The 13,970-nt window shown below is 38.9% G+C and overlaps 1 protein-coding gene across 6 annotated transcripts in view; it reads left to right on the top strand.

Moving 5' to 3' along the window:
* Window positions 1-13,638, top strand: part of septin9b (septin 9b) — a 91,522-nt gene extending 77,884 nt beyond the window's left edge. For all 6 annotated transcript variants that reach the window (XM_074630482.1, XM_074630481.1, XM_074630480.1 and 3 more), the window contains 5 exons: window positions 2,612-2,729; window positions 6,473-6,568; window positions 6,881-6,977; window positions 10,217-10,268; window positions 11,533-13,638. In XM_074630482.1, coding sequence (XP_074486583.1) covers window positions 2,612-2,729; window positions 6,473-6,568; window positions 6,881-6,977; window positions 10,217-10,268; window positions 11,533-11,749 — 580 coding nt within the window. In that variant the 3' untranslated portion in view covers window positions 11,750-13,638. The remainder of the gene's footprint in view (window positions 1-2,611; window positions 2,730-6,472; window positions 6,569-6,880; window positions 6,978-10,216; window positions 10,269-11,532) is intronic.
* Window positions 13,639-13,970: the final 332 nt, after the last annotated feature.

Below are 13,970 nucleotides of genomic sequence, written 5' to 3'. Positions count from 1 at the left end.
CAAACTAAAAAAAAACTCCTTTTGCTTATTTTCTCTTTTTCATTTCACACAGTAACGCCAGTTTTAAATTAGGGCCTGTAACCAATTACGCAGACACAGCGCCAGAAGCCTTTGGACGCCTCTGCCATGCGACCACAGTCCAAAGAATGACGGGCAGGGAAACGATGACAGAACTTCCCTGGTAGCTCTCTACAGGCCTCTATCATGGGAGATAGCTTTTCAATTGTCTTTTCGTCCGAAGCGTTTTAAACAGCAGTTTGTATTTATCGAGGCTCTAATGTAATTTGCGCGTCAGCAATTTGCTTTTAAGTTGCTTCTGTGGTTTCAGATAGATGAACGTGGCTCAGCGGAGCAGAACACGCTCATGGCATCGCCAGCTATTTCCGATAATGGCAGAGTCAGGCAGCTATACACAGTTTCCCCCTCTGGGCAATCTCGTTGTTACCTCATTTAACATGTCCTCCTGAGAAAAAGAAGGCTGCACTTTGACTCTCATCAACTCAGAGCTGGTTTCTGATGTATTACCGTGTATAAAAGAAGGAAGGAAGGGAGAGCTGTGCTGTTCTGTCCACTTCGAGGGAATCCTTCTCAATTCATATAAACACGACTGCTATTTTTTTCCCCCAACCACATAAAAAAAGGAAAGATTGTACATGCTAGCAGGCATTTAAGTGGACATCTGTGCATGCATGCTTATTTATTGTCCATATGTGCATGTGCAAACATACATGTGTACACATGAAAGTGTGCATGTATGCTCCATCATGCGTATGACACAGCTCACATGCCAGTTTGTACATCCCTCCATCTGTACATAGACTATTTATGTATGCAGTTATGTAATTTATGTTCGAAAAACATTCACACAGAGAGATCATCAACTATTTTCCTTTGATTTCTCGCTATCCTACCTCTCTGCATGCATATGACACATGGCAGTTGTCCCCTCAGCATGAAAAATGCATAAAAACGTAGTGAAGTCTGGTTGAATGCACCGCTTACTGTGTCATCTCTCTTTACCTCTGTGCAGCTCTGTTTCTGCTTTTCCTCTGTCTCGCTCCATGTAACACACGCTCCCTCGTGTTTCATCCTATGTTCATGGTGACATGCCTGTCAGTCACTGTGTGGAGAGCCAGCCAGGCCTCTCCTCCTCCAGCTGCCCCTGGGTCTTTGAACCGGGCTGGCCTGGTTTGGCTGGGGCTAATTGGAGGGCAGAGCAGACAGCATGAGGGGAGTCTGTCTGGAGGAGCAACTGGAGGCAATGTTGAGACAGAAAAAAAAAACGCTGAGGGCAGAGAGAGATGGGAAACATACGGAAAGAGAACAGCAGAGTAGAACTGTGTAGAGTGAGAGCGCTAATCAGTGCTTCACCAGGCACAATAATAATAACTGTATTTATATAGCACTTTTCAAAAACACGTTACAAAGTGCTTTACAAAGACATAAAAAGCAAGAGAAATTAATAAATAGTAATACTTAAAAAATAGATACAGTAAAAATGACAAGCAAGGTATGAATGATTAAAACACTAACAACAAGCTACATTTGACTGTTTTATCCATTAACCCTTAACCCTTGAAATGAATGTGCTCTTCCACAGAAATCACACCTACTAGGAGAGTGTAAAAGGACAATGGTTTCAATGAGTGTAGGAAAGAAACGGCAGCATATGTTAATGCAGTATGATGAGTGTCAACATTAGAAACCAGGGTGGACTGATTGTAATGGAGTAGACCATGATTGCCCTCTAGTGGTTATTGTGTTTCATTACATTCATTTTAAGGAATTCACATGCTGCAACTTCAAGTTCAGTGATTTTCAATTGGAGAGAAGATGAGCTAAAACATATACATATAGCTTAAGCTAAAACATATATATATATATATATATATATATATATATATATATATATATATATATATATAGCTAAAGCTAAAACATATATATAAAACATATATATAAAGCTAAAACATATATATATATGAAAAATAAAATTGAATAATAATAATGTTGATAATAATAATAATAAAAAAGTGTTATTGTTATTAATATTAATATCAATAATATTTTTTTTATAATAATATATAACATATCTGAATATTAATTGCTATGACAAGTTTTATATTACTTTTTTTTGCCGTTTTGAGGAAAAAAAGCAAAAAAAAGTATATATAAAAAATAAAATTGATTATTATTATTATCAATAATAATAATAATGTATTATTATTATTGTCATTAATATAAATAATAATAATAATAAATATACTATATATAATTCATAATAATATATAACATCTGAATCTTAATTGCTATGCAAAGTTTTACTATGTTTATTTAATTTTTTGCCGTAGTATTGTCAACGGCTTCTTAAGACATCTTGCAAAAGGGGGACCCCGGCCATAAGTTAATGCTATTTGGGGGTCCTTGGCATGGACAAGTTTGGGAACACAGAGAAAAAGGTATAGTGATGCACAAATCTGCAGTGTAGTGAGTCGTTTCCCCTTTCTTGTTTCAGCCCAGGAGCATCCAAATAACAAACACATAGTTACTGAGATATGTAATGCATGTGTATGTATGCACGAAATGAACTGTCATCTCTGTCTTCCTCCAGTCTGAGGCCTCTGGATGTGGAGTTCATGAGGCGTCTCAGCAAGGTGGTCAACATCGTCCCCGTCATCGCCAAGGCCGACACGCTCACCCTGGAGGAGAGGGACGACTTTAAACAGACGGTGAGAGGAGTGTGTGTGTGTGTGTGTGTGTGTGTGTGTGTGTGTGTGTGTGTGTTTGGATGAGAGAGGTGTCTGAAAATATTTTGTGTGCGGCTGGTTTTCACACGTGGCTTTCTCCTCCTCCCATCACACCTGCAATAACCTGCAGCAGGTCTTTAAGCTTAAAATAAATGGATGAGCAGGTTATTAAACAGTTGGCGGGTTGCCCCTCACAAACACGCGTGTATGCGTACCCGCAACCACAACATATGGTAACACACGAAGAGCTGCCAGGCGCCACAAACAAAAGCCATCTGGGCAAAACCCACAATGTAGGCTACCCATCCAGGGGAATACTGTATCATCTCTATATCTGTAACATTTCGACAGTCGTGCTCGGTCCAGACGGAAACATTTAAAAAGTCTTTATTTGAAGCATTTATTTACTGAGCGGCGTTCCACAACTCTTCAGTCTGGCTCTTTTTTAGATGGGGGAACTTCTCCCCGGTTGCCAACCGAGCAGGCTAGCCCTTCATTACCACTGAATTACTGGGTGATCGTACCAGTCAGCAAGTTCAGAGAGATCTCCACTTCGCTGTGTGGTAGCCTACATGAAAAAAACATGACCTCTCTGAAACATGAGCAGAATTAAAGGAGCTAGAAGGTAGCATTTATATTCATCAGTTTCCATAAGTAATTTCTCTGGTTTTGATATGTCTGTGATAGCCAAAGCTCTTCACAGTTCATGCTGCTCATTATTTTTAGCCATGCTAGCAGACATTCGGTCCACCGCTTATAGGTCCACACTAAGGCTGCGGTCGAAAAGTGTAACTGAGTGAAATGACCCGGAAGTATCTGAGTAGCAGCCATGATAAGAGCTGTTTGAATCCTCTAAATGTTAAGGAAAGGTGCTTCAATGCTTCCTTTCTTATCTCCTTTAGCATAGGATACACTGAACCATCCTTTACCAAAGGAAAGGAGACAATGCCGTCCCACAATTCCTTGCGGCCGCGACATTTAAAGCGACGCACCATTCGGCCATTCATGAAAACAAACAATATGCTTATCTTGCATAATATTTACATACAGTCATATACTAATTCATGTTCATTTTAATAAATATGAGTAGACACTGACGACCATTTCCTTTCACTTTATTTTTAATTATTTATGTATTTCGAACATGTAATAAATACCTAAGTAAAAAAACAACAACAAGAACACCAAATAAAATGAACAGTTAATATATATAGCAAACTGTCAATAAATAAATATTCAACATAAATAGATTACATGTCCGAAAAGGAGTAGGAAGAAGCACAGCCTACACATTGCCCTTCCCCTTACCCATGACAATTAACTCAATATTTATCGTATGCTCCTTTTTTATTTCAATTTCAACCTTGGTAATGAAATTGTATTTTTCAGTGGTTGTCCACATTAGGTCAGATAATCCTTTATTATATATTTTTTTTAACCTTTATTTAAAAACAAAAAAAAATGAAATGATTCAGGGAGTTTTTTAAGAAATTTCAAAGGATTTATATGCTAATAAATTAACTGTATTATTATATTATTAAATGTATTAATCTGGATATCTGGACAATTTTTCACGCTCCATTTGCCAGAGTTTGCTCGGACGCTGTATGTTATAAGAGGAGTCATTCATAGCAAACTAACACACATTGAGACTTCCAAGGCTGATAATCCTCCAACCTGTAACGTCACCTCCTTATCGCGGCTTTCCCTGCTACAGCAGACTCTCGCTCCACCTGGCTTAAGCCTTAAACGGCCTCCGCTGCATCCTTTCCTCGGTGTGTTTCTGTTGGATAATTCTCAATCCACGGGAGGCAGACAGCCACCTGCCATCCTCCATCTTTTCCTTTATATCTCCATCCATTTTTCCAAGACTACAGACTTCCCTAAAAGCTTTATTCGTTTTAGAGAAGCACGATGGGTGTCTTGGCTACCGTTTTCCCCCTGATGCCTGCAACACCGTCCAATAAGAACAAAGCAGCGATTGGACCAAGCCCTGGCAGAGAATGGAAGCCGCAGGGCTTGTAGCTGGATTGTTTTGGTTGGCCGCACATGCTCCGTATGACCCTGAAGATTATTGACTAAAAGCCCCTCGTGCCAAATGTTTTTTTTCCCTGCAGCAACTTGCAAACAGAAGAAGAGGGTTTTTCTATTAAACGTTTAGCCTCAGTGTGTCCAGCTGTGCGTGTCTGTTTGCATTCCTCTAACCGACAGTTGATGTGGCTTTTTTTCGTAGAATTTCACTTGGTTTGCATCCTATAATGTAAACCTGAGAAAGCTTCCAAGGATAAACAATGAAATGTTTGATCAAGGACCAAGTGGAAATGGTCGGAGTAGTAATTGTGGGAGTGAACAGTCATTCATTAAAATCACATTTCTCCCAGAAGCTTGGCTGTCTATTTTTCTGCGTCCGTGCCTGAGTTCCAGTCATTATAAAGACATATAGAGGAGGCTATTTTATAAGCCATATCTCAGGCTGGATGTATTCTTTTTTTCCCTTAAGAGCGGTTAACCTCCATGTTAACTCCTCCGTGTCAAGGATATTAGGAACCATTTAACGTCAACACCAGCCAGTATAACATAACCAAGTGTTTATTTAAGTCCTCTATAGCAGCTTCTATTCAAGTCTCCGGCCCAGACTTAAATACTTGTATGTAAACAGGATTCAGTCCAAGCGTCAAGTGGTGTTTGGATGTCATGGTGACTGATTCGATGTTGGTGAGATGATGGATGAAGGGGTTTGGGCCTGATTGATTGTTTTTGTTTGCCAATCTGACTTCCCTTTCTTCAGTGTCTGTTTTAGCTCTCATTACAGAAACCTTTGTGTAATGATGTGTAATTATTCAGCAATTGTGAAAGATCTGTTTGAAATGGGATTACGAAATGTGAGTTAAGACTTTAAAGTCTGTTTTAGAGTGGTAAAATATCCTTTATTTTACTGAATTAGTTGGTTAATCTGTTCAAAATGTATCTTAAAGGGAAACTTGTCAAGTATTTAATACTCTTATCAATATGGGAGTGGGCAAATATGCTTGCTTTATGCAAATGTATGTAGATATTTATTATTGGAAATCAGTTAACAACACAAAACAATGACAAATATTGTCCAGAAACCCTCACAGGTACTGCATTTAGCATAAAAAATATGCTCAAATCATAACATGGCAAACTGCAGCCCAAAAGGCAACAACAGCTGTCAGTGTGTCAGTGTGCTGACTTGACTATGACCTGCCCCAAACTGCATGTGATTACCATAAAGTGTGCATGTCTGTAAAGAGGAGACTCGTGGGTACCCATAGAACCCATTTTCATTCACATATCTTGAGGTCAGAGGTCAAGGGACCCCTTTGAAAATGGCCATAGCAGTTTTTACTCTACAAAATTTAGCGTAAGTTTGGAGCGTTATCTAACCTCCTTCCCGACAAGCTAGTATGAAATGGTTGGTACCAATGGATTCCTTAGGTTTTCTTTCTTTTCAAATGATATCAGTGTCTTCACTCTAGCTTTAAAACTGATCGCGCTACAACCTCTGAAAGTTTGATTGTGTTACTGCGTTAAAGAAATTAATGGCATTAAAACGAATTTGCATTAATGCATTATTATCGTGTTAACTTTGACAGCTCTATTTATTGTATAAGATAACTCTGTATGCTGTTGCTGTGTATATTAAGCCAATTTGAGTTAATGTGAGTTAATGTTTCTGTGTCATTGTGCTTGTCTTTGTGCAGATTAGGGAAGAGCTGCGAGCCAACGGGATCGATGTTTACCCTCAGAAAGAGTTTGACGAGGACGCAGAGGACAGGATGATCAATGACAAAATCAGGGTACGTCAGCTCAGTTAAGGCGATCCTCCTGTGGCTCCAACACTTGACATGGCAATCACAACATGTGTATTTTGCAGGTTTAAATTCAAGCCTTTCTTCTTTTTTTGTCTCTGATTCTGTTCTGTTTTTCTTTGGGGAATCTTAAAAGTCACGATCGTCACAAAAAAAAACAAGTCAATTACAGCATCTTGTTCGAGCAAAGATGAACAACCAAAAGCATGACCTGAAAACAAATCAGCGGTATCGCTTCAGTGACCGTGTGCATTTATGCGTGCGTGTGTGTGTGTGTGTTTGCATGTGTGCACTCAACAGGAGATGATCCCTTTTGCTGTTGTGGGCAGTGACCAGGAGTACCAGGTGAACGGAAAGAGGATTCTGGGAAGGAAGACAAAATGGGGCACCATAGAGGGTAATAAGACACACACACACACACACACACACACACACACAAACATAACATTGCACAGCTGGCTACTTGTCCTGTCAAACAGACAACAGAAAATGATTCACCAGGCAGAACAATACATGTTTCCTGACGGTCTAAACACAGATCAGCATCAGTTAAAGCTGAAATCTATTGAGGTTTTTAAAAAAATCTTACATTTATATATTACAGATTGACCTAATGATATATTATAATGTCCATCTGCACGGTGGAATTTGTTCAGACACTAAAACGTCTCATTTACCGTGCTCACACCTGGGTCACACCTGTTCAGTTGACAGTGCCAAGGCCATCTAGCTTTATCACTCTGATAGATCATATTATCACATCGGGTCAGTTGACAGCATTCACACAACATACCAGCGACAACACGATGAAACCGCTCCGCAACGCAGACGACGGATTGTCTTTTTGTGGTGTATTTTCAACATGTGGAAATTGACAAACTGCAGCTTTAAAATCTGGCCAGCTGGTTTAACCATCTGTTGTTTGACTACCAGGCATTTGTTTACATGCGTCTCTTTGAGTCTGTAACTAGGGACATGTATGAGACAGGAGGAAGAGATTTACAAGGACTTTCTGTGTCCTCTGGGATAACACACACACACACTGCCTCACACGCAGCAACTGTAATACAGTTTACACTTGTTGGCCTGTGCTGCATGTTCACACAGCCAAGGAGGCTCTTAGCAAGCAATGTCCTCAAATCACCCATGGGTGTGTGTGCATATATGTGTGTGTATGAGAGAGAGAGAGATAGAGGACATCTGTCTGGACAGGGAGTGAAAGTATGATTGAAGGACAATAAGTCAGCTGAAGGATGCTCGGAAAGGACTATCGCTGTTAAACAAACACTATTTCCATCCCAGGATGCACTTCAGCACACTCTTCTGCAGTGGATACTGAGCTCTAGTTTATTGGCCGTGCTGCAAGGCATTGTAAAATATAAGTATCTCACTAAAAATAAACCATTTTTATATCCTGTAAATTATTCACACTGTAGAATCCAGAAAGCTGCTTGTCTATTTCTATTTTCTGCTACTTTATAGTTCTACTTCACTATATCTCAGAGGGAAATATTGTACTTTTTACTGCACTACATTTATCTGACAGCTGTAGGTAATAGTTACTTTTCAGATTTTACATTAATACACATGGCAAGCTAAAAAAAACTAAAATAGCAGTGACTACCTGGGGCACCTTGTCACATTTCAGATGTCTAGTTGTGAGTTGTTGATTTCCTTCTTAATATCTCAGATGGTTTTATTTAAATAACCGCTTAATGCACATAGCGGTAAAATGATATACATTCCAATATTTCACAAAAAGCAAAGATTAGCGAAATAAAAAATCCTCAATTATCATCTCACAAGCCCATTTGGAGGAGGCCTGACCCCTAGATTGGGAACCACTGGACTAAACTACCAGACTACTGTATAGTTTAAACTAGCTGCACCTCAACCAGCTACAACAGTTTATGATGCTTCTGCATGAATGCATGAATATTAATCTAATAATTTAACAATAATATATCAGTCACAGGGGCTATAGGAAGTACTTGTACTTTTGATATGTTATATTATGCTGATAATACTTATGTACTTTTACTTATAATGGAATATTTTGACATTTATGTATTTGTACTTTTACTTAAAGGGCCACTGTTTAGCATTTAAGTTCGACCTATTGACAGAAATGGAATATAATATTATAAGTGTGTTTTCTTTAGTGTATAGACACCTGAAAATAAGAATCGTTGTTTTTGTTGCCTTAAAATGAGCCGTTTATATCTACATATGGAGCAAGTCCTCTTCACGAAGCCAGCCGCCATGTTTCTTCAGTAGCCCAGAACAGACAAAAAAACATTGGCTCTAGATAGTCATTCACATTTTTGCGTCAGCCACCGAAGTTTACCTACACGCTTGGCACACAGAAGAAGTTTCAGTTGATCCTGCAAACTCACCGCTAGATTCAGCCAAATCCTACACACTGAGCCTTTAAGTAGAGTTTCACTTCTTCCACCACTGCTTTAGTGGATCACAAGACTCCAGGGTGGGCAAGTGAGCAGGAAGCAATCTATTCAAGATTTAAAAGATAATAAACATGCTGCCTTTTGCAACTCTATATATTTTTTATTATTTTACTTGTAATGAATGATTACATTGGTCCTACTTGAACCTCAGAAATGCATTTAGTTCAAGCTAAAACAAGGCAGTCGTACTCCCTGAAAAGATGACATTTCCGAGGCAGTGCCATGAACCCTTTTAGTGTTTGAATTTGAAGGTGACTACTGCTCTCTCAGCAGGCATTATGAAATTAACGCCACAGAACGGCAGGGCGAGAGAAGTGAAGTACACGGACCGCGGGACAAATGCCGTCTTGTCCGGCTAAAAGAACAATGGCTCCATTCTAGTAAAGCCAGACGGAGGCACAGAGGGAACATGGAGAAGGAGGAGAGAGGAAGCTGCTGGGCTGCTGGAGTGGAGGATTTTCAAGGGGCTGGGGGGACAATTAGAGATTGAAGGAGGAAAAGGAGCAGAGTAAGGCATGCATTTATATGTATATAGTACTGCATATAGGGAGAAAGTGGAGATACCAGCAGTGCAGCTCGTTACAAGTTAGTAGCGGCTCCCCCTCGACGCCACTAATCAGCGCTCACAGACCCAGCAGTTATTCCTTTCAAAGAGAATTTAATTTCCTGCCCATGGATTTCAAAGCTTTACATAAATAGCGCCCTCCTTTTTTTTCATTTACACTCTTGACATAATCTATAATTCAAACACGTGTTAGCCCTACTGGAGGCACCAGCAGCTTGTCACAGGGAGTTTCTTAAAACGTCTCACTTAAAGTTCTCCAATATAGAGGAGAGTCGAGTTGTATTAAATTACTCCAAAGTGGAGGAGTGTGTTATCTGGGCTTAAGAAAATTGCTGGAGATGTCATGTTAGAGGACGCCCTTCGGTTGACTCGTGAGCAACACTGCCATTATGTGGTGCTCTGAGGAATGGCAGGTAGAATAGAGGGTTCACATTTAGTTACCTCATTACAAACTGTGTCATGTGTTGGGCATCTTTCCCCGTGTGTGTAACATCTAGCTTAATTTATTCCTCACTGCTGCATACAAACTTAACAGTCAAGATTGTTTTTGTGAACCTTTCTCAAGTATTAATTCAACTAATGTTTTTCTATTTTCTCTCTCTGCAGTTGAGAATATTGCACACTGTGAGTTTGCTTACCTGCGAGACCTCCTCATCAGGTGAGTTTCCATCCTCACTCTAGAGTTGATTGTATGAATTTTACGAGATACAGGAACTGATATAAAAAGCCTGTTATGGGCCGAGCCTCCTGCTAGATTAGAGGCAACGCACTTTATTTGTTTGAAATGAATTGGAAGCAGCACCGAGACTCTATGAAGCTTCACTTCCCTGCTGAAAGCAATACTAATGAAATTCTTTTAGATGGCTCGAGTGCTTCCCTAGACAGTGTTACAACAGGCATTTCTACATTAAATGTTAGCATTGGAGCTGCTTGTTAGTACAGGAGTCTTATCTATGCCTGAGTTTAGGCTAAAACAATGGTTCTCAAACTCTTTTTACACATGCAACCTTTTCAGCTTAAAATGACCATGGATATTTATTGTTAACAAACTGTCAAAACAAATAGCAGATTTTAGAATTAGTGTACAAAACTATTGTTGACAGTGTTGTAACTTTTCACCTTCCTGCCTGATACGATCACCTAAACTGTAGATCTAAGAATAAACTCTAGGATTGTGTCAATGGCAAACAAAATAGTTAAGCCCTTGACTCAACTTTTTACAGAAAGGACAAGGAAGAAAGCGAGGAGCTCCCATCTCACTATAGAGTCCCTCTGGCAACTAGAAATATGTTTAAGAAGTCCTTCATTTCAAGCGCCATCAATATTCTTTACACAACAAAGTGACTGAGTAGATCTAAGCCACAGACACTGACATGAACTGTCATGTTATCTGTAAATTAATATCAATATTACATTAAATAATATGGGCCTCTTCTCAGTCTCTCAGAAAAATCTCATGATATATGTTGCCATTGCTACGTTAAAATGGCAATGAATAAAAATGAACCATGCTAAATGGTTAAATGTATTTCTTTTTTGTTCAAAGGTACCTTATTTATTACATTGAAGTTTTTCATTGATTGTGTTTTTTTTATATTTTGCTCTCTTACATGCTTAAAGAGCTTCCTTGGCGCAGCATATGATAACTTTTCTTTGCAGATGAGGCATTCCAGTGTGGGATAGCTAGCTTCCACCATTCACAAAAAAGCTGTAGACCAGTTAGTGTAGTTAAAATGTACTGTATTAAAATGAACAAATCATGCAGTACCCAAGGCTCGTACCATGGTACCCACTTTGGGAACCACTGGGCTAAAATATATAAAATATATAAAATAACACAAGAACACGTACTTCGCTTGTAGGCATTTGCTGTAAAGTTATGTATACTTACTGATGTTGTGATTCTGTCCTCTGTCTTTCAGGACACACATGCAAAACATCAAGGACATCACAGGCAGCATCCACTATGAGACGTATCGTGTCCGCCGGTTAAATGAATCCAACGCCCATTTCAACTCCCACCCATCCGACCATCCTGCTGCTCAGCCGAAGGCCAACGGTCAGCCCGAGGAGCAGCCCGGCGCCCTGCAGGCCAACGGAGTGGCAGCTCAACACGTAGCCCTGTCCCACGAGATGTAGAGCCAATATACGATATCAGGACACAGCCAGGCGCAAAACACACACACACGCACATGTATTCTGTTTACATGAACAAGCCCACATGCACACAAACACACACTCATGCTGTGAAGCCAATTTTATTGTGACCTAGAAGGACTTTTGCCAAAAAACTACCTAACCACAGGAAGTTCAAAAGACGCACAATTCAGAGTAAATCCCAACATTTTCCTTCCATGGGCTGTTTTTTTTTTCCATCATTGCAATTCAGGGCAAAATCAGGTCTTCCCTGCAGATCCACATACTGTACAGAACTCATCTTGTTGTTTTCCCCATCTGCCTGAATGCACAATGCAATCTACAGTCAGGATTGTTTACAATAACCCATCCAAGTTAGATAAACAAATCTATACATGTTTCATTGCTGACTGACTGTCAGGAGTGCAGTAGCCATGCAAGTGAGATGTACGTATATCATAAGTGAAACAATGTACAAGATTTTGATCAGAATCAATGAGTATGATGGGAAAAAAAGAGTGCCCATAAGAGGAAAAAAAGGCCTGTTGTGTGCAGAATAGCTTTGCAGGATGTTGGATTGACAGGTTTAGCCATGCAGGGCTATTCCAGCTGAGGAGAAATGGCATAATTCAAAATGAAGTACAGCATATCAGATGATTAGCTCTAAACTAGGAGTAACTGTTGCCACTGGCCTGGTCTGCTTTGTGTTGTGGTGTATAGTTTTGTATAGATACTAGGGTTAAGTAGGGATATTTAGATTAGGTTTATAGTACCATGGAGAAAGTAAAGATATTGTTGACACCTCCGCGCTGCAAAATAATTATAAAAAAAAACGAAAGCAGTGGCAGTGTGGAGCAGCTTTCGGAAAAATTAGTCCCGTTGTCATTTTTACGTCGTGTTATGATGTTTTTAAAAACCCCTTTTTGCCAAACCCATCCTGTCTCTTTCTATATAATGCCAATGTTGTGTGTAATACAGTTGTACCTTGCATTTTACATTGCTCATTTACTATTGTGTTTTCATTGCTGTTGTTCATGTTTCTAATATTATTGTATACGATGGGAGTTGTGGAGGAATCTGTGCAACTGTTGTCCCATGCAGCCGTTTTGTCCATTTTTTTTTTTCCCGACCAAATAAAAGTAATTTTTTTCTGTTCTAAAGAGAAGCACATACAGTATATAGAGTTGATTTATGAATAGGTATTTATGTGTATGTTAAGTGTAATCGGTTAAATTCAACTTTCATTCCAGCTGTTGGCTTCCAGAGGTTTGTTGCAGGTCTCTAACTGTGATGATCTTTTAGCTTTAGACAGTGTTTTGTTTTTAGTGGCCTGCATTCTTACAGTATGTTGTACCCTGTTGGCTAGGCTGCAATATAACTAAGAGTTGTCTATATTTGTACGTTGTTTATTAACAATTACAACCAATGCTGCCAATAGATCGTGGTTATAACAGTGCAAGATTAATTCATTTTGTCACAGGTGGATGTTTTACTACCACTTAGAGGAAGTATTTGTGCCAAAAAAACTTGCATGATACCCATAATTTTACATCAAGAGTGAGTTTTTGTTAATATTTGTGAAAAACGTGTGCATTGATACCAACTCAAGGGATATTTTTTAATAGAGGCTACATCTAAATTTTAAACATATTTTCCTAACAAAAATAGCCAAGAGTGTGTTTTCTGCCTCTTTTTAAGTCGCAACAAAAATATGTTCCATACAAACATAAAAAACCAAGAGAACTATTGTCTTTTATCCAGAGAAAGTTATCGGGTTACACTTTGTTTACTGTTGTATAGTTCTTGTGTAATTTGTTATGGTATCATAGATTAAGGTTTTATCTTTGATATGCTATCTCAAAGAATAAAGATTGATATTTTTATTGTTTAAAGTGGATTGTCTTGATTGTCAAAACTTAATTCAGTGAAGAGGAAGCAACTTAAAGCTGATGATTCCCAACGGTTTAATTAATTAGAGCAATTCTCACAATATTAAACCCATGAAAACATGTCAATATTCATCAGTTGGTAACTAAGTTAAAATGACAATGTTATTTAATTAGTTCAGGACATTTTCAGTGTTTCCTGTTTTCAATTATAATCTTCTGGATTTTACCTCAGATCTGATTGATAGAGCCAAATCCTTTTCATCAATATTTAATCATTTGAAACAGATAAATACACTTTGAATGTTTACGGAGGTATTATCCTCTAATTAAGGAAT

Source organism: Sebastes fasciatus, chromosome 3 (assembly GCF_043250625.1).
Source record: "Sebastes fasciatus isolate fSebFas1 chromosome 3, fSebFas1.pri, whole genome shotgun sequence".
NCBI lineage: Eukaryota > Metazoa > Chordata > Actinopteri > Perciformes > Sebastidae > Sebastes > Sebastes fasciatus.
The sequence above is the reverse complement of the archived record's forward strand: the minus strand, read 5'-3'. Positions and strand labels throughout refer to the sequence as shown.